Source organism: Heliangelus exortis, chromosome 1, assembly GCF_036169615.1.
Source record: "Heliangelus exortis chromosome 1, bHelExo1.hap1, whole genome shotgun sequence".
In the NCBI taxonomy this organism is placed as follows: Eukaryota; Metazoa; Chordata; class Aves; order Apodiformes; family Trochilidae; genus Heliangelus; species Heliangelus exortis.
The window spans coordinates 19,090,595-19,110,905 of record NC_092422.1 but is presented as its reverse complement, the minus strand read 5'-3'; the positions used below and the strand labels follow the sequence as shown (position 1 = coordinate 19,110,905).

Here is a 20,311-nt window from a genome sequence, read left to right as displayed (position 1 = left end):
CTTGCACCCAACCACTTCAAAATAATTTTTAAATTTGGAATTCATATAGTTTTATACCTCCACGAGGGCTGCTTGAGCTTTGTCATAGTTTGATCCCTCCTCAGGGGCTGCTTGCTCTGTGGCACAAGTGAGGTATGTTGCAGCTGGGTGGATTTTACAGCTTTTAAATACTGTTCTTTGCTCTCTGTGTAGTGGAAAGTCTGAAATAGATGCAAATGGAGTGACAAAAATAAGTGCCATGTGGATTCTCTGAGGTGGGCAGACATTCAATGCCAGTGCAAAAATATAGCAAATGCTACTGTACATCAGGATTAGCCAGTGCAAAACAAACTCTCTCCCCCCAAAATATAGCCTTTAATTGACAATGAAAAAGGCACTGGAAAAGTGATCAAAAGATATTTAATGTGCCATAAAATATCCAAATTTTTTGTGATTTTTCTCAGATTTTTTTGTTTTTACCTTTTCCCCTTAAACCTCAAAACTATTACAACATTTGGGGGGGGGGGAGGCTGTGTCTCACTCCCCCATCTTAAAAGAGAATAAAGTATAAATTACAATTGGCATGAGTCAGACTCATAAAATTCCATGCAGATGCAATGTTGGAGCATGGTGATGGACTTCTCATCACCCTGCACACTGCTGAGGAGGTGAGGAAACACGGACACAGCCCCACAGTTGTTGAACCCCGACTTCAGATCACAAACGGGGATGGATTTCTTCAGGGGAAAACGTCTGCACTTCAGTCAGGGAGAGGAGATATTGCGTCATTTAATAGTCTAGATCAAAAAAACATATAGAGAGGATTTCGGTTTAACTGGAAAACACGACAGAGGAGTTTCATTTGACGAAGCCGCCCCTTAGACCTCCGCAGCCCCACAGCAAAGCGCGGCCAGCCCGGCCAACCCTCCCCTTCTCTCCCCTTAGCAGCGGGACACGCTGGGCCAGGCCACCCCGGAACCACGGCACAGAGGGCGAGCGGGCTGAGCGGGAGGGGCGCCAGGGAGCTCCGCCTCCCTCCTGGCCGTGGCCGCCGTCGCTCCTCCTCCTCCTCCGCACGGCCCGGGGCCGCGGAGGCCGTGGCCCGGCGGGGTTCGCCTGGGGTTGTTGGAGGGTTAGCTCCGCACCGCTCAGCTCCGCCATGCTGGGCGGCTGCCGGCGGGCGCTGCCGGCGGTGCTGGGCCGGGTGCTGCGGGGCCGGACGGCGGGGCCGGGCCGCCGGGCCGTCAGCACCAGCTGGTGCCCGGTGGGAGCCGCTTTCGATGCGAAGCAGCAGCAGCAGCCGCGGGGCAGGGAGACGGTGAGCGGCGGGAGGGGAAGGGCCGCGGGCAGGAGGCGGCCCTGGCTGCCGGGGCCCTGAGTTTTGTTTTTCTTGTGCGTAATGTTTTATTTCAGGTCTTTTAAATCACCGTGGCGGGGGCAGCCGGGCTGGTGCCAGAGCTGAGGCTGTTTCGTCTTTGTGAGGGTTTGTTTTGGTGCTCATGACCCAAACAATTCTGTCTGCTGCACACCCAGGAGTTTGAAAATCAGGGCCTTGTTTATTGTAACATTTGCTTAGAGCCTCAGTAGAGATCATGTGTGTATTGATGTGCACTACTCCTTCCACTCTCAGCTCTTACCTGGCTGTTTTATTGTGTCAGTGTCGTGACTAAGGCAGTGGTTCAGAATCGATCAGGCTGCTGACATCCTCTGGCGTGGATTTCACTGCTTGTGGCAAAAAAAGACACTTGTTTGCCGGGTTGGTAACACTCGGGCTTTTTTATTTATTTCTTTTTAGGGTATCTCGGGTGCATTTGTAACTGAGAGGCCTGGAAATCTAAACAAGTTCCTGGACAGCACAGCACATGTGTGCATGCGGGATGATCTCATGTCTGTGAAGATGCCCACGTGGGAATGTTTTAGTGAAGTGTCACAGTGTGGTAGCTAGGGCTGTTTAGGTAAATTTTTGTGGTGGTAATTCTACCCTGAAGCAAAGGGGCAGAAATTGAAGAGGGTAATAGGGATATGTTTTTATTGTGTTCTGCACTGCAGGGTCTGTTTGGTGTTCCAGAACTGAGCTGTCCAGAGGGATTTCAAGAAGCACAGGACAAAGCATTGCAAGAATCAGAACATCTAGTCCAGAAGGCATGTTCAACACCTCCTGGGGCAGAGACCGTAATGATCTTTGATCAGCTTTCAGATGCCTTATGTAGAGTAGCAGACTTGGTAAGCTACTTTTTGTACTGTTATTTGCAGCAGTTTCTTTTAAATTGACTGACTTAATAACCTCACACCATGTTGTTCCATTTTATGATTTTCTGCACTGCAGTAAATAGGTCAATTCTGTTAAATCTTGTGTTAAAACAGGTAATTAAATTGACTAAAAGTTAATTGCAAAGGCTTTTACTGAATGATAGGAAACTACAAATGCTGTCAAACTGCCCACTTAATTTCAGGACAATAAATATTGCATAAATGCCAGAACAAGAAAAATAACAGCAAAATCAGAATTGTATTTCTGCCACAATATAGATATATATGCTTTCCAGTATCAGTTATGTTATGGAAAAAAGGAAATTGCTATGAAAGTTAAAGCTAGGGTTGCAATGCACGTTTGTAAGTTATGGAAGCTTATAGTTGAAGGTTTTTAAAGAACTTAAAGATTAAAAGCAGCAGATGAAAGTATGGTCTTTTATTAACACAAAAAATCACAGAAATCACAGAGTGTTAAGGGTTGGAAAGGACCTTGCAGGACCACTTAATGTAGGTCACACAGAAACTTGTCCAGGTGGGTTTTGAATGTCCCCAGAGAAGGAGACTCCACAACTGGGCAGCCTGTTCCAGTGCTCTGTCACCCTCACAGTGAAAAAGCTTTTTCTTATGTTTACACGAACCTCCTATGCTTCAACTTGCATCCATTTACCCCTTGTCCTACCATTGGTCATCAATGAGAGGAACCTGGCTCCATCCTCCTGACACTCACCCTTTCCATATTTTAAACATTAATGAGGTCACCCCTCAGTCTCCTCCATGCTAGAGGACCAGCTCCCTCAGCCTTCCCTCAAAAGGGAGATGTTCCACTCCTTTAATTGTCTTTGTGGCTCTGTGCTGGACTCTTTCAAGCAGTTCCCTGTCCCTCTTGAACTGAGGGGCCAGAACTGGATACAATATTCCAGATGGGGCCCCACCAGGGCAGAGTAGAGGGGAAGGAGAACCTCTCTCAACCTCCTAGCCACATCCCTTCTAATGCACCTCAGGATGCCACTGGCCTTCTTGGCCATAAACCAAACTCTCCATATGTATTTGATTTTGTGTTTTCTTCTTAACTGTGAAATTAAGTTTTAAAAATCTTTTGTAGTAACAATTAAATATGTTAGGGTATCTCTGTGTTGTAAGAACTCAAAGATACAAACCATACTAGTAATGTTATAAAGAAGAGTGTAGATTAAAGATATATTTTGGAAAGACAAATTCACTGCCTGGTTTAATAGTTGTAAGCACAGTTTTTCAATAAGCTTTATGTTTTAGAAAAAAAATGCATATTCTGCAAATAGATTGCACAGAACTGCAGAAGTAAATGTTAATGTAAATTACACTACATTGTAAATTGTAAATTACTACTAATGTAAATTGCACTAGTGAGTGCAACTTTGTTAATAATTCAAGATTTTTTTATTTGTCTTTATTTGTCTGTTTTCTTCTTTTATAATGACAGGCTGATTTTGTGAAAATTGCCCATCCTGATTTTGCTTTCAGAGAGGCTGCTGAAGAAGCTTGCAGGAACATTGGTACTATGGTAGAGAAGTATGTTTTTGTCTTCTTTTTATGTTTGTTTTTCGTTGCTGGCTTTTTAGCTTATTTGTTTTAAATAGCTATTTCCGTATGCATTTTTTAAAGTTACTTTATGAACATCTATGAAAATAGTGATCAAGAAAATATATGGGAAGGATTTGCATGAGAGAACAAAGTCTCTCACGTCTTGCTGTTGCAAATATTTAATTAAGTATTGAGCTTCATTATAGTACATATTAGTTTCAATTTATGCTCTCTTTTTTTTGTTACGATATAAGCTCTTATGTTTCACAGTACTTCTGGTTTGCTGATCCCTTGGCTGAATATGAGCCAGCAGTGTGCTCAGCTGGTCAAAAGGTCAATGGCATCCTGGCTTGTATCAGAAAGAGTGTGGCCAGCAGGAGAAGGGAAGTGATTGTGCCCCTGTACTCAGCACTGGTGAAGCTGCACCTTGAATTCTGAGTTCAGTTTTGGGCCCCTCACTACAAGATGGATATGTGAGTGCTGGAGCACGCCCAAGGAAGGGCAGTGAAGCTGGTGAAGGGTCTTGAAGAAAAGGAGGCTGAGGAGAGCCCTTACTGCATTCCACAACTACCTGAAAGGAGGCTGTAGCAAGCTGGGTGTTGGTCTCTTCTAAGTCAAAAGTAATAGAACAAGAGGAAATGGCCTTAAGTTGTTCTGAGGGAGGTTTAGATTGCATATTATGAAAATTTTCTTCACTGAAAGGGCTGTCAGGCACTGGAATAGGTTGCCATGGGAAGTGGTTGAGTCACCATCCCTAGAGGTATTTAAAACACATGTAGATGTGGTGGTTAGGGACATGTTTTAGTGGTGGATTTGGCAGTATGCTTGTTAACGGTTGCAGATGAAGGTATTAAAGGTCTTTTCCAACCAAAGTAGCTCCATGATTCTGTGAATTCCAATCAAGGAGTGAGATATGTGAAAAAGACAGTCTTGTTAGAATGAGTGTTTGAGGAGGTCTCTGTTTAGGGCTGTGCTATGTGCCTGGTCTACCCTGGTGTGCTTGTTCTTTATTTAAAACTACATTACATAGAACATGTTCTTAAAGAGCTGTGTTTCTGAGATGTGGCTCTTCTTTGGGTCCTTTTTTTTTTAATTATCTTAAAAGCTAAATCCTGAAAGCTACCTCTGTGGTCCTTGACTCAAGTGAGTTAGTTTGCTTCCCTTTTGTTCATGCTTCTGAGAAGGTAGAAAGGGATGATCTTTAATCTCCAAATACAGTATCCTTTCAGTATCTTACTATGGCATTCAGGAACAGCCTTCAGAAGTGAAAGCTTTCCCAAGCAGTGCTGTGAAAGTGACCCAGAGTCTGCTGCTTCCCTCAAGATTCCTAATAAAAGTGGAGGCAGTGACTTGTTGACCTGTTATCCCACAGTAAGTTGCAGCAGCAGTGAAGCTTTTGTACTCTTGAGGAGGACAGCAGTGTGTCAGTTTGTTCAGTAAGCCTTGTGACTAACATGGCTGGCTAAAAAGAGAATTCTAAGATGAAATTCAGCAGAAACTGTTGCTTTGGTCTTGCCAATGTGTTTGGGAAAACTTTAAGTTGCAGCTGTTTTTTTCAGGACTTGGATCAAGCATTCCACCTATAACAATATGACTAATATTTGAGTACCACTCCAGATTTAAAATGTGTAGAAAGAAGAAGGTATTCACAAATTGACATGGGATGTTCATAAACCATTGTAAATACTCAAAAAACTTTTTGACAGAGTGCTGTGCTTCTTATTCAGTGTCTTCTGTACAGTCTTTTCTGAAGTACAGTCATGGTGCAATGTCTTTTTCTGTCTCTGAATTGGGTATTGGTAGTTATTAACTACATTTTACAAATGGGACTGCAGAGGCTTCCTGCACCTCAGCTTAATTAAGGATTTGGTACTCAAGACTTTCAGTTCTCAAGACTGGGGGCTGCCCCTGTGGTTTTCTTTGTGCATAAAAAATAAACTCTCAGTCTTAGGCTTGTTTGTTTTTGCCACAAAATGCCATCCAAAAGTATTTTCCTATTGGAAACAGAAGACCCGTGTTCCTTACGGGGTAAGATAGCAGTCAAGAAGCATATGTATAAATACAATTTATTGTAAATAACAAAGGAGCTGAAAAATTAGACTGAAAAGGTAAAAATTGGATTATATGAATGTTAAGATACTAGGATAGCAAAACAAGGTGTCAGGATAACAAAGAAGAAGATATCTTAACAATAAAATATGCAGATAACAAAATAATCAGAGTAACTGTTACACAGGGCTAATTGTTGGAGTGCTTGCAAATTACTTATCAGTAGTCAAATACTAGTTCTAGAACAATTATTAAAACAATACCTACAGGCAGTACAATGGTACAATGACTGCAGTTTTTTAAAGTATCCTAAAGTCTTAAAGTTAAGAATTCATGTATAGGGATTTGATACTTCTTACTCTTTTATGGCTATGACCGAGTGTCCCTTTGCTCGCTCTCAGTGTCTTGAGGAGTAACCACTTGAGCAGGTGTCCCCACTGGAGGGAGAAGGTCTAGCACACCTGCTAGGGAAAGTGTACAGGAGTCTCTCTGGTCAGGAGATGGGACTGGACTTCTTTGGAATAAAGTGATTGGCTGCTATCATTTGACTACTTAGCCTTACCTCCAAAATCCTCTATTGGAGAACAAAAGGCAAATGAAGGAAGAGCAAAGATAAAAAGTTCCTTCATTACACAAACTCCTAAGTCCATTCATGTTTGGTCTTTGTTTGGCCTAGATGGACCCAAGCTGGGCTATGTGTTTTTCAACACAGGTGAGCAGCTGGAGCCACAGATGCCATCTTGGCCTTCTGTTGGTACTTCCAAGGTTGTTACCAGTTCAGACTCTGCCATGCCCTTTGCTTTTCATGGAAACTCTCCAACTCCAGGCTAAAGGCAGTGACAGCTGAGACAAAAGAATGTAAATCTGAGACACAAAGAGCAATTGAATTATAAGATGGAAAATGAGGTAGGCCCACTGAGGCAGAGTGGGTTGCTACAACCTGTTTCCGTGCCAGCTTGTCATCACATTTGCTTAGTTATTAAGTGTGATGGTGAACTGGAAAGCATTTTGAAAAACACAGTCCTTGGTTTATAATGGTGTTTCTGTAAATATTAAGCTCTGCTTTTGAATAATATTGAGAGGCTGAAATACTGTTGTTTTTTGCTAATCTGTGATTCTCTTACTCTGTATCTTTCCAGATTAAATACAGATGTTGAACTGTGTCAGAGTTTGAGACGTCTGCTAGCTGATGAGGTTGTTATGAGTTCACTAGATCCAGAAACCAGGTACTTACTTATATGCTTATAGACTGAGATTTTTAGGTTGTATATATAATTCCTTATTTAGCTTTTTTTTTTTTAATTAAATAAAATATTAGATTTACTAAATGCAAATTTACTAAATTATATGCACAGGAGTTAGGAAGATTGTAGTTGTGTAGGATGTCTCTGTGACTGTAGAGAAAAAGATATACCTGAGCTGAATAACAGATCAGTAAAAAAGATCTTCTTCAGTTACACCATTTTGATTAAAATGAGGTGCTGTACTGTGATGTCTAGGTCAGTGTTTTTACCAGTAAAAGTAGGGAACAGACTATATAACTTGATTTGTGTTTATAGAAACTTTTATCTTTGAAAATTATATTATGAGTATATTTATTTTGTTTGCTGTAAAATCTTTTATTAGCTGCTTATTCAGTTATAGTTCTGAATTATTTCTTTGCTGACATGGTTAGACAAACTTAATGTTTGGCTAAGTTACTTCCTTCTTCCTTGTTTCCTCATGATCAAAGATGTTAGATTCGAAGGAGTCTTTCTGATCTGTTAGAATAAAATGTGTCAAATTAAAATGGTAATTTTTAAAAACATCTAGATTAATATAGTGAAACTATCATGAAAGATTAAATACAGGTGACTAAAATAACTAGAAAGGAAAAATTCTGTTTCACTAAGTGAACTGTTAAGGACCTAAAACATAGGAAGTCTGTGTGCATAGTGACAATACTCATGTAACTGTATTGTTATTCTCTGTGAAAGATAGAAAACTTAAATAACTTCTAAGGGCAAAATCTGTTTAGAAATCATGCATACTATGAAATGAGGCTGTTTTAACGGGGATTTACTGTATTTTTAGGCGAGTGGCAGAACTTTTTATGTTTGATTTTGAGATCAGTGGCATACATTTGGATGAAGAAAAGGTAATTTTTGGCTAAAACATGTAAACAGAAATTTGTCTGACTTTCAAAGACCAAAGAATGAAATATGTGGGACATGAATAATATGATTCTGGGCCAGTTTGCTCTCCAAGATCCCCGTTGTCCTCTGTGGAATTTTTGTCTTCTCAGAAGTGATTAACTGTGTATTTTAAGTCACTCCTAAAGTGTGCTTTTAATGTTGTTTTAGATGTTATTTGGCTGTTCTTACAAGTTGGCTTTCATAATGCCTTTGTCTGTTCTGAAGAGTTAAAAACAAGATCTGGGGTCCTGCTTTCTTTGGCTGGTGTCTGCATCAGATACTTAAAATAGCTGCTTGGCTGTCTGAACAGCCTATTTACAGAGAGGGAAAAGCAGCACTCTGGACACTGTAATGACAGGTTAATCAAGCAGAGTGTTTTAGAGGGGATGTGTCCAGGCTCTCCTTTGGTGCTTGCATAACCAGAAGTTGTAAATCTTTTTCAAAATTGAATGTCCTGGCCTGGTCTAATTACCTCTTGAAGTTTTTGGAGTAGTTAGTGATTGTCTTGCTAAAACCCATCAGCTTTCACCATGCTTTATGGTATGAATACTCTGTTGCTTGTCTGTTCATAGCTCATGTCCCTGTATAACGTTAATACCTAGACTGCTTGCCCCTTATTTTTGCATGTTTTCCTTTCCTTCTTTGCCTATTCCACTTTTCTTTTACTGCTTGCTGCTCAGTGTTACTTTCCAGTTCTCATTTCAGACTTTAGAAACCCTTCACTTCCATAAGTGCTACAAAGAATTTCTGCCTTTTGTGATAAAACTCAAAAGATGTGTTTGAAAGATTAAGGGTGGAATGGGGCAACAGAGATAGAGATCTGCAGGTTTTGTCATTCTTTGGACTTTATTAGTATGTTGTATCTGTACCCTCAGCCTTTTATTTTGAGCTATGTACCCACAGGTAATAGGGAGCATTCTCTACTAACATGAACAAGCTTGCTGAAGCAAATCTTACAGTAAGGTTAAATGTGTGAAGTATTGTAGTGATGGTGATAAAACCCTAAATCAAAAGCTCCTCAGAGAAAGGCTGAAATACCACAAACAGTTTACAATCTCCATAAAATAGTGTGATACAAAGAGTAACAAGACAACTGTAATTCTCTGTCTATTTGAGGATGCTAGTAGGATTTATCCATCTCAATAGTGCTTCTTTTTTTTCTCCTCTGTGTTACATTGCAATCATATTAGGCATGGTTTTATAAATGCTTCCCAAACACCTAGCAAAGCTAATGTAAATTCTACTTGAACTCCACTTTACATTTTCTTACTAGGCATTTTATTTCAAATTTAAGTCCTGTATGAAATTATAGATCTATGTGAGCATCTGATCTTGTTGACTTAAGCACTGCACTGTAATTTTGTCGATGCTGTAGGTCTGATCTTAAATGCTGTATTTTCTGCTTGATGTCTGGAAGAGTCCCGTAAAGTTTTATAAACTTTTAAGTACTGTTTGTACTATGTCTGGGGATGTTATGTATTTTGTGTTTTATTTTTCTTACAGCGTAAGAAGGCAGTCAACCTCAATGTGAGAATATTGGATTTATGTAATGAATTTCTGACAGGAACTCACCTTCCCAACAAGATTGACAAACACGTTTTGCCAGAGCATATTCGGTATAATTTTACAGCTGAAGGCAATTACCTACAAGTTGCTGGTCTGCATGCTGATTGTCCTGATGATCTGGTGTGTATTCCCTGTGTATGCTCTGGCATACTTTATAACAAAGTGCATGCCAGTTATTTTGCTTATTATTGAAGCAAATGCATATGGTTTATGATGATGATGTTATGACTAACAAGGAGGAACAGTTTTAGAACATAGTGATCAATGGCAGCCTTGACTGTAGCAGCTATGAAACAATGGAGATAAACCTGATGGATTGAAGGAGAATACAGAATACAGACCTTCATTTTCAGGCTAGCAGACTTCAGCTCATTCAATAAACTGGCAGGTGGAATCCTGTGGGGTGCAGCTCTGAAGGAGGAAGGAGCTCAAGAAAGCTGGCAGTTGTTTACATCCTGCAAGTACACAGGGATACTGAGATACTTGGTATCAGTGCACCATCATCTTTAGGAAACTGTGCATGCCTGTACATGTAGGGGTGATGTCAGGTCAAGTCTCAGCTGCAGTTGCCACTTGCAAGGGATAGCAAAGGCAACAAGAGCAGTTCCTGCTTCATTAGTACTGAAAGACTGGACAATGAAAAGTTGGGCTCAGTGCCAAGTAACGTAGGTAACTTAGTGGCAGCAGGCCCAGATAAGGCTGAGATACTGATTGCTTTCTTTGCCTCAGTGTTCACCAGTGAGTTCTCCCAGCCCACTGTGATGAGTGAACAGGTTGAAAAAAAGGTCAATTGTAGGTTTGTATCCAGTTTGGGATTATTTGAGGGAATCAACTTGTACAAGTTCTTGGGACCAGACAGACTGCATGCAAGGGTCCAGAAAGAACTGGTTGTTGTTGAAAGCCTTACTGTGAAGGTAGGCTGTGAAAATCAGGAAAGAATACTAATGACAGGGAAATAATGTGTTCCACTCAGCTTCAGAAAGGCCAAAAAACCTCAAATTAAAGAGCTACATTCAATTTAGCTTCACTTTGCTCGCTAGGAAAGTTAGGGAGCAATCCAAGTTAGGAGATCACAGTCTGGATTGGTGGACAGCCAGATTGGTAAAAACCCCTTATTTTATTACCAGATTTAGAGAAGAGTTGTTCAAGTGTTATACTGTGATGGAAGGCTGGTAATGAAAGAAGTGTTTGCAAGGATCTGTCTTGAGACCTCTTAAATTTAACACACTTTCATCAATGACCTAGAAAAAGTGACAGGGTGCTTGCCTACTGTATTTGCAGGTGATAGGAAACTGGGAGGAGTAATCCATACACTGAAGGGCAGGGCTGATATTCAGAGTGGCCTGAGGAACCTTCTAGAGGGACAGATGCAAAGTCCTGCAGCTGGTTTGTGGCAATATACAGGCTGGGACTGCCTGGATGAGTCTGATCTGTGGAAAAGGCCCAGAAGGTTGGTGAGCAACAAGCTGAGCATGACCATCTGGCAGCAAAGGCAGCCAACAGCATCCTGAGCTGCATGAACAGGGGCAGAGCCAGAGACTGAGGGAAGAGATTATAGCCCTTTGTCCATCATGCTTTAGGAGTGACTTCAACAGAGGCCACTAAGATGACCAGGAACTGTGGTGCTTGCACTGTGAGGAGAGGCTGAGGATTTGGAGTTGTTCACCCTGTGGCAGAGGTGGCTTTGGGACAACCCTGACAGCAGCCTGCCGGTACCTACTTATCATGAAGAAGAGAGAGCCAGACTCTTCAGAGTGGTGCATAAGAGGAGGACAAACAGCAACAGGCACAAGTTGAAGTGAGAAGTGCCAATTAGAGAAGTTTTTTTGATGACCATGCCCAAGCAGTGAAATGTGTTACCCATCTGAGCAGGGTTTCAGGACCTGACTGGAACAAACTTTGTGCAACTTGGTCTTATCTCATAGCTGACCCTCTGACCCTGCTTAGTGCATTATTAGAGACCTCCTGAGGTCCCACCCAGCCTGAGTTATCCTGACCAATCTTACTTATATTTTAATGATGCTTTTCTAAAAATAATTAATTTAAAGTTTGTTTATAAATTGAAAATTAATTTAGACTCTTTCAGATGTGACAGTGGTTTGCTAGGATCATGAGTATATTGCAACAAGTTTTCTGTTTTCACATAGCATATACTTAAATAATCAAGATGACTTTGAAGACTTGTTTGTCATGAAAAAGAGAAAAACTTACTGTGCTGGAACCCAAGCTGTAATGTTTATTTTCTGTAAGAAATTAAACATTAGTTAAATTAGGCACTGATAGGGTGTAAATAAAGCAATAATACTTATTGTAAGATATATATAAAGTCATGTCCTGAAAATTGTGTGATCTGTAGGATTGCTACTGAAGGTATGAGTAATGTATCAGTTAAGGAAGGCAGTTCTCTGAGTCAGATCTTTGGAGAGGCTCTTTAGAAATCATATAATTTAGATTGGAAGGGATCACTTGAACTTGTCACTTTGAGTCTGATTCTGTTCAGAGTATGATCAAGTAGATCAAGTTTCTCAGTGATGTCCAGTTGAGTTTTTCAGCACTTTCCAAGGATGGAGATTCCATTACGTTTCAGTGCTGCCTGTCAGACCACCTTCAGTTTGGGGTTTTTTTGTCTTCTGGTACCAAGTTGGAATTCTTCATCTTCCAGCTTGTGTCCACTACATCACCTCCTCTTCCTCTGCACCTCCAAGAACAATTGTGGTGCGTGTTCTCTATTCCTACAGTAGTAGTTAAGTAGATAAAGATTGAGATCTCCTCTGAGCATTTTCTTCTTTAGGCTGTACAAACTCAGCTCTTTCAGCCCCTAGCTGTGTGTTCACCAGACCCTAAACATCTTGGCCCTATGCTGGACCTATTTCAGAATGTCAATGTCTTTCTTGTCCTGTGGAACCCAAATCTGGACATAGTACTTCAAATGTCATCTGGATGGTACTAAGTAGAAGGAAACAAGTGCATCCATGGACCAGATAACCATACTCTTTCTAATAGACCTCAGTATGGTATTGGCCTTGGCTGCAAGGACACACTGCTGAACTGTGTTCAAGGAAAGGGAATCATCTTTTTTACTTTATTTGCTTTTTTAAAAATGAAAGCCTGGTGAAACATAACAGGTGCAAAATTATTCATGTATTATTCTAGTCATATTTTGAAGAGAGAAGCTTGTTTCAAGTGAGGACAAATGTAAGTTATTGCTGGGTTTATCAAGCCTATTCTGTGTATACAAAATAAAGATTATATTCAATTGGTTTGTGAAACAAAAAGAATTTTACCAAATTTTTTGAGGCTTGTGGTGATTTTTTTTTTTTTTTTTTTTTTTTTGAGTGTTATGGAAAAAATAAAACTAACCAGAGAGAGGAGAAAGAGACTGATTGTCTGTGTGCAGATGTCCAGAGTAATAGCTTGCAACTTCAAAAGAAATAAGGCTTTTCACTTCCTCTCTTTCCCCCCCAACCTTGTCTCTGGTTCTTATCAGATCCTTCCATATACCATCTCAGCTGATGTGTAGAGAACAATTTAGCTTTCTTTTGCATTTGTTTTCAGGGGTCTTAGTGAGTTAATACAGCCCACAGAATGATCTGAGAAGCACAGATGTTGGCAGAAGGAGGGAGGCAACAGAGAGGGGACTGTTGACAGGAGCAGGGAACAGGACCCTTTTTAGTAGTGTTTATCTGTTAGGTTGTCTCATTGTATTTCCTCATTCCATCTTTAATGCTGTAATTTTCAGGTAGTCATAATTATTACGTTAAATATTTTTGAAAGGATTTAGGCCTTTTCCCAACAATATCTATGAAATACAGCTGTAATGCTAGGTCTTCAGCTGCATCACTTTTTTTCCCTTAAAAACTGCACTGTAGTAATCTGTAGTGATGTGATTTTTTTTTTTTTCCCTATTAGGTACGAGAAGCTGCTTACAAGATTTTTCTTTACCCAAATGCTGAGCAGTTGGGTCGTTTGGAAGAATTGCTTGCTAGCCGAAACAGTCTGGCACAGTTGGTTGGGTACAACACCTTTGCCCACAGAGCTCTTCAGGGAACAATGGCCAAAGATCCAGGTAGAAGGCATGTGTGGAAGGACATGCTGAGAAATCAAAGGCACTGTTTTAGATATGAGGCCAAAAGTTGTTAGTTTCTTTTGCTAGGTTTACACATTCTTCTTCATGTGAAGTATTTTATTGCAGTTGAATTTTGCTGTATGCAGTACTTGTGCTTTCTGTAAATGGCAATACTGTGAGCAGGAAGTAGTGCTTTTGTACAGAGTCAATACTCTGGGTTATGAAATTGCCATCATCCCAGCATGTCACAAAGTAAATAGAGTACTAAATTCTCTTGAAATGATGGCATAGTGGTCAAGGGAATAGTTTGTTGGTCTCTAGAGAATATTTTGTTCCAAGAGAACTTGTTTTATTTGGAATGTTTTGATGTAACCTTTACATCTTTTAAGGGAAGAAATTACTTTTTTTTTTTTTTTTTCCGCCTGATTTACATCTAGAGACAGTAAGACAATTTCTGGAGAAGCTTTCTGACCAGTTGTCCAAAAGGTATGTCTTTTTTACTAATTTACTTTCCTAATCATACTCTGTTTCAAGAGTACAAGGTCTTGTGCACTACGTCAGTCACTTCTGCTTATTATGTGTTCTGATGAAACAAAAAGTAAAACTTTCTCAGAGTTTTGAGGGGAGCTGTCACCTTAGAATAAATTCTCTGTCTGTCATCAGAGAGCACCCTGAATGCAGCAAGTGGCATGCCAACAGCAAACAGGAAGACCATATTTAAACGTAGAGCACCTCTCTTGGTCTTCTCCCCATATGCACAGTTCTATGTCCATAAGCAAATTCCTTTGTTTGTCCTTCTCACCTCTCTTAGTTCCATACAGCACAAACCAGCTTCGTCACTCTGTATAAATGGGTTGTGTTGTAAGAAAGAAAATGCTTTGGACCTGTACAGTCAGAGTAAAAGGGACTTGATTTGAAGATACCTTAAACACAGGAGCAGAAGGGAAAAGTTCTACTGTAGCATATGGGCCTGCCATTTTGTAGAGTACTTTTAGTTTCTGATGATAGACATTGTCTTAGGATGGGGCATTGTTGTGTATTGTATTACAGTGCTCAGAAATCTTTCACTAACGCTTTCATGATAAAAATACTTTCTAGAACTCAAAAAGATTTTGAAATGATGACAAAAATGAAAATGAAACTCAACCCTCAGAATTCAGTAAGTTAAATTTTCATGTGTGGTTTTCTGTTTTGTTTCTTCTAAAAATACAGCATAAGCTTACCTTGTTCTACAAGAAAAAATAACTGAATGTTGATGTGCAACATGTGATATAATTAGAAAAAGAAACTGTCTTCTGACTGAGTGCTTTTCCACTGCTTAACTTCTGTTTGCATTAAAACCAAGCATTGAGTGCAAGGTAGCTCTTGGTTTGTACAAAGTGATCCTGAGGTAACCAATACATAAAGTTGTGAAAGTGAATATTACTTCGTTTTGAATTCATTGACTCATTTGAAAAATAAATGCTGTATTTTAGGTTAGATGCATATCTAGTTTGTATACTGTATTGTATGTGTTCTAATTCTGTACATAATTAGGTTTATAATTTTATTTTAATTGAGTGTATTTTTTGAAATCTGGTATTAAGTCCCATTACATATTAGAATAAGAAGTACCATCTTCAAGCATATGCTAAGAAAATGTTTCAAGTTACGATATGTGTGCTATTTCTTTACTGTGTTTTTAGTACTAAATGTTTCCCATTAAGTTCTAAAGTTCTGTGACTTGTTGAAACTGCAAAAATACTTAAAGGAAACAAAACTTTTAGTTTGCATTCACTTGTCTATTATTATAATTATAAGCTGGAATTCCCTTTCAGAAGCTGATGCCATGGGATCACCCTTACTATAGTGGTGCCCTTCGTGCTGAGAGGTAAGCTCCTTATGTTCATGATTGTAATGTAAATGAGTGTCTTTATTTTATTTTTTGCAATAAGGATAAAGAAAGTTCTCAGTTTCAATAGGATTTCCTTTGAAGATGTACTTCAGTATGAAAAAATAAAGAGTATCTGGGGGGGCAGTTGTTTGTAACATTTCTTAGCTAGAATGCCTCTAGAATTCTTGTTCCTGTCTTGTTTTATGGGGAAGTATTGGCGCTTTTTGAAGATATAAAAAGATGAAACAGTTTCAAAACAGCTAGAAAATGCTTGTTCTTGTTTTGATTTTTAGCTCTTAGCTGAGCTGCGGTAATGTTTAAAATTTGATTGCATTCAGTGATCAAAATTTAAGTCTTCATAATTTATCTCTATTTTACTTTTTACTGAACATGCATTATCATCCCCTTCTACAGACTTGAAGTAGCAACTTCTTGAGTAGATCTTCACTGTTTAGGGGTAGAATTCATTCTCATTTCTTCTGCAAAGACTGAGACATAAATCCTCTGCACAGACTTAAATAGTGCACAAAAACTGTGCACATAATGAGATGCCTGCTATGAAAGACATGAACCCTGCATGTTGCCTTTATTAGATCAGCACCAGTGACCTTTTAGGTTTGTGTTGGAAAAAAGTTTTAAATTGTGCTTCTCTCACAAGAGAAGAATGAAAAGTCTTCCTTCTCTGCAGAGTTGTAGGTCTGTGTTTGTTGTTTTTAAGCAAACTTAAGAGTGTATGTATCTGATTAGAGTAGTAGTTCACTCTGGAACAGAAAGCTATGGTAATAGAGGCATGGCATGGAAGGATTGCCAAGCAGTTGGCCTGACTGTTCTGCTGCTTTCTTGTACTTTGTTACTGAGGCAGTAGTTTTATGAGCAGTAGCCCTAATACTAACCTTGTCTTCAGCTACTGTAGGCCCAGAAGGGAGCTGAGCAGTGTAGTTGCAGCAGTGGCAGCACTGGGTGCTCAAAACTTGCTGTGCAGAGGAGGGAGAGGGATGTCCAGCTGCTTGATCTGCTTCCAGTAGCCAGTGCCAGAACACTGGATTGCTTGTTTGTTGCACAGCCTGGGAGTGGCTCCTTTTGTTTCAAACTGGACAGGTAGCAGATATACTGCTTTGAAAGTGGGAATGAAGTAGTGGTTATACTGGAGGAGAGTCAAGGTCCATCTATCTCCAGATTCCACCTTTAGCAGTAGTCAGTAGCAGTCTGTGGAAGAGCCCTGTCATACTTGTTCAAGATACTGTCTTGTAGCTTACAGGTCTCCCTCTACCTTGCCTGTATAGTGCCTTCTTCAAGAATTACATTCTGGTACATAATGCTCAACATTACTGCTAAATGTTGGTGAAAATTATTGCATTAATTTATTTGCTACATTTTCTGTAGTGTCTGTGCTGCTTTTCAGAATTGGTGTGCCCCATAAAGATTAGAGTATTAGGTGTAGAAGGCTCTGTGTTTGTTTCTGTCCATGGAGGAGTGTCTTCTGATCCTATGGTACTGTCCTTCTAAGCCATCTCATGGGGTGAACCATATTGTAACTGAGTTGCTGACAATCACAATCAGATTATTTTGCTCATTTTGGTATTAGGAAGAAAAATATTTCCTGTCCATGTGGTGCTTTGGAAAAGACCCAATAAAGTCACTTTACTGTAAGAATTTCGTGGTTACTTTTTGGAGACCTAAAGACAAAACAGACCAAGATGTTGGCAGTGTATCTTCTGTATTTTTTGTATTTATTTGAGCACCAAGTCTGGCAGCTGCATCAGTGTGAAGAATCTCCTGAATACAGTGCAGGATTGGGCCCAACATTTTGGGCATCAATTTTTTTCCAGTTACAGTGAAACTCATGACATATTTTTGATGCATCTGTTTTATATCTGTATTTTGTATTTTTAAAATGTTTTTATGTATTTTATATTCTAAATATATGTTAACTCTATTAGAAAAGGACTAAGGAAACACTGAATTCCTCATAATTAATTTTAAGGGCTGGAGTTCAGTTTTGAAAAATCTAGGATGTTCACATGTGTTTGAACTATTGAATTCTAGTGACATTTGCTGTCATATCAGGCTGCCTTTATTTTCACTCTTCTACAGCTGTTACTAACCATTTTTGCTGTTTTGTAAGCTGAGCAGCAGGAGGAGCTCCAGACTCAGTTCAGAGAATTTTTTTTCGTTCTGAAAACTGAGCCACAATAACTTTGTTTCTTTCAGCTTTCATTAAGTCTTTACCCTGGAAACTTGATCCAGCTTCAAAAGTGTAAGTCTTCTCTTGATGGTGACAGGATAGATTACTTTTTTTTTTTTTTTTTTTTTAATATGTAGCCTCTCTGGCTTTAAACACACAGGGGACTGTAATGTTTTTGTAGCTATAGTTTCAGTGGCAGGGAAAATAGATGTCAGTATAAACCTACATTTACGGGAAACTGGAGACAGAAGTCTGAAATTCATGGTAATAGTAGCTTAAAAGAAGATAGAGTAATTAGGAGAGAACCTCAAGAATTTTGGCAGGTTAAGGGTAATAAAACAGTGAATGCTAGAACATGCTTCAACATCTAACAAGTAAGAAGATGTCTAATATGTATATTATAAAAATAATATGTTTGAGTTTTGGGGCAGGCAAGTACCAAAGTATTAATTAAAATCCTTTACCTTTAAGTAAGTGCAGCTGCAGTTATAAATAATCCACAAGGCCCTGATTTTCAAAGGTGGTGTAGTCTTGCTGGCTTCTTTTGGGTCATTAAAAAAAAGAGAAACACTGAAATGCTGGAAGAGACCTTCTGAGGTCAACGTTTTGCCTTGAAGGTGGTGTTGGCTGTGCTCAAGCCACATCTGACAGAGTAACAGAACTGTTCTTGAGAACCACTGGTGGTGAGCTTTGTGGCTGGTGTTGACTCCTCTTTCCCTAACCTCTGGTACTACCATGCTGGGCTGACTTCACTGGCTATTAATTCACTGTTGGGATTTTTACCAAAATGTCATAGATTTTAATCAACTTGTGACTGGGATGTGCTTGCACGGCAGTGTGCTCTGTGCTGGTCTCTTTGGTACTACAGAAATAAATAAAGCTGGCATTGGGGATGAACAAATCAATGCCAAAATGAGCTAGTTTCCTGCTGTGTAGGAAAGAGAAGCCACCACAGCAGCTACAGGCATTTTTGGATCCTGGGGTGACCAGCATAGCAGAAGTTAGAAATAAGTCATGTTCTTTCTTGCTGGGACTGTACATAGGCTGCTGGCTTCAGGGGAGAGTGGGCAGCATTTCTGTTTTTCTAGAGAATAAGTTCAATAGCCAAAGCACTGAATGAATGGATATTTCTCAAGTTGCTAAAAGCTGCAACTTATGTTGAGGTTTGCAAGTTGTAAACAAAATTGTTTATTGCTGCTTTTTGTTTAATTATTTTTAGTTTTACAGAGGATTGCTCTCTGTTGGGAACAGCACATGGAAAAATAGCCCAGACCTTTTGTGGAATATGTGGGAAAACTGCCACTCTGTTCAAATTGAAAACTGAAGTGGAAAAATAAAGCAAAATTTAAAAAGAACCAGAAAATCTTTCAACCAAAGCATTCATATAGAAGGAAAACTTTAACTGTTTATAACAAGGCAAAGTATGCCTTTTTAAAGTCAACTACTGTAGGTACAAAAAGTCCATTTAACTTACAAGATACTGAGCTAGTGGGCTAAGCTTTCTGGAGGAAAACCTGGAAGCTAATTGAAAAGGCTTGCAGAATTCAGATTTCAAGAATTATTTATTGAAAATGTTGTGGAAGGACAAAGAAATTGTTTTTCCTTTGAAAACAAAGTGAAATCTAAAAATTGTGTCCAGTGTCAATACCAAGCCGATACTCTGAATTACCCCCTGACCTCCTCCAAAATATTCTATAAAATACAAGTAAAAGAAAGAAAGAAAGGAATATGAGATACAGGTGCTAGTTTATGGTTGATGAGAGTACAAAGGTTTTCTATTAGTATTACTATTAGTATAAGTTTTAAGAAGTCCGGAGTCTTCTATAAATCATGATTTAGAGTCTCCCTTCAGGTAAAGAATTAAATGTCATAGTCTGGCATGTAATGAAAATTGGAAGGGGTTTTCCTTGTCTTAATATCTTTTAGGTTAACCTGAGGGTTTCAGCTCACTTTTATCTTCCAGTAACAAGATTCTTTGAAAGTTTTGACAGAATGTGTTTTATTAGAGATGGTTAACTTAGTGTTCTATATTTTCATGGATGTCAACAGGATAATGATTTTTCTCAAAAAAAGGAGTCAGAATATATCAGGGACTACATTTAGGAGCCACCGATAAGAATTCTTAACCAGGCAGATAATTTGCAGTGATTGAGTCTTAAATGCTCATGTTCTGAAGAACAGTGATCCTTACTCAAGTATCTCTAATAGACAAGTTTATAAAAAACATTCTTAATGGAGTAGATTAAAATTATGCTACACAAAAAAGTTTTCTTCCAAATATACAGCCTAAATGAAAGTGATTTTATAAGTCTGCACTTTATTTTGACTCAGTGAAGTCACACAAGCTAAGAAATATTTATAATCACAAACTACATCTTTGTTCTTCACAGGGACACAGCCTTTTTGTTTGAAGCCTGCTGTTCTTGAAGAATAACTAAACCTCACTGTCTCAGTTAACTTCTTTTTAAAATTGGTTTTTAAACTGGTTTGGCTTCATTACTTCTTTTAAAAATAGTGCTGAGCTGCATACTGTAAAAGTAAGGTGTCTGGATTTTTTAACATGTTTTATCCTTTAATATAAAGCAGGAATTTATGTCAAAGAATCT

General features: G+C 39.1%; 1 protein-coding gene across 1 annotated transcript in view; it reads left to right on the top strand.

Moving 5' to 3' along the window:
* Nucleotides 1-1,035: 1,035 nt before the first annotated feature.
* MIPEP (mitochondrial intermediate peptidase) overlaps nucleotides 1,036-20,311 on the top strand; it is a 69,955-nt gene continuing 50,679 nt past the window's right edge. Inside the window, exons 1-10 of the mRNA XM_071736035.1 lie at nucleotides 1,036-1,297; nucleotides 2,029-2,202; nucleotides 3,692-3,780; nucleotides 6,981-7,067; nucleotides 7,915-7,978; nucleotides 9,519-9,701; nucleotides 13,491-13,647; nucleotides 14,085-14,133; nucleotides 14,746-14,806; nucleotides 15,465-15,517. Coding sequence (XP_071592136.1) covers nucleotides 1,139-1,297; nucleotides 2,029-2,202; nucleotides 3,692-3,780; nucleotides 6,981-7,067; nucleotides 7,915-7,978; nucleotides 9,519-9,701; nucleotides 13,491-13,647; nucleotides 14,085-14,133; nucleotides 14,746-14,806; nucleotides 15,465-15,517 — 1,076 coding nt within the window. The 5' untranslated portion in view covers nucleotides 1,036-1,138. The remainder of the gene's footprint in view (nucleotides 1,298-2,028; nucleotides 2,203-3,691; nucleotides 3,781-6,980; nucleotides 7,068-7,914; nucleotides 7,979-9,518; nucleotides 9,702-13,490; nucleotides 13,648-14,084; nucleotides 14,134-14,745; nucleotides 14,807-15,464; nucleotides 15,518-20,311) is intronic.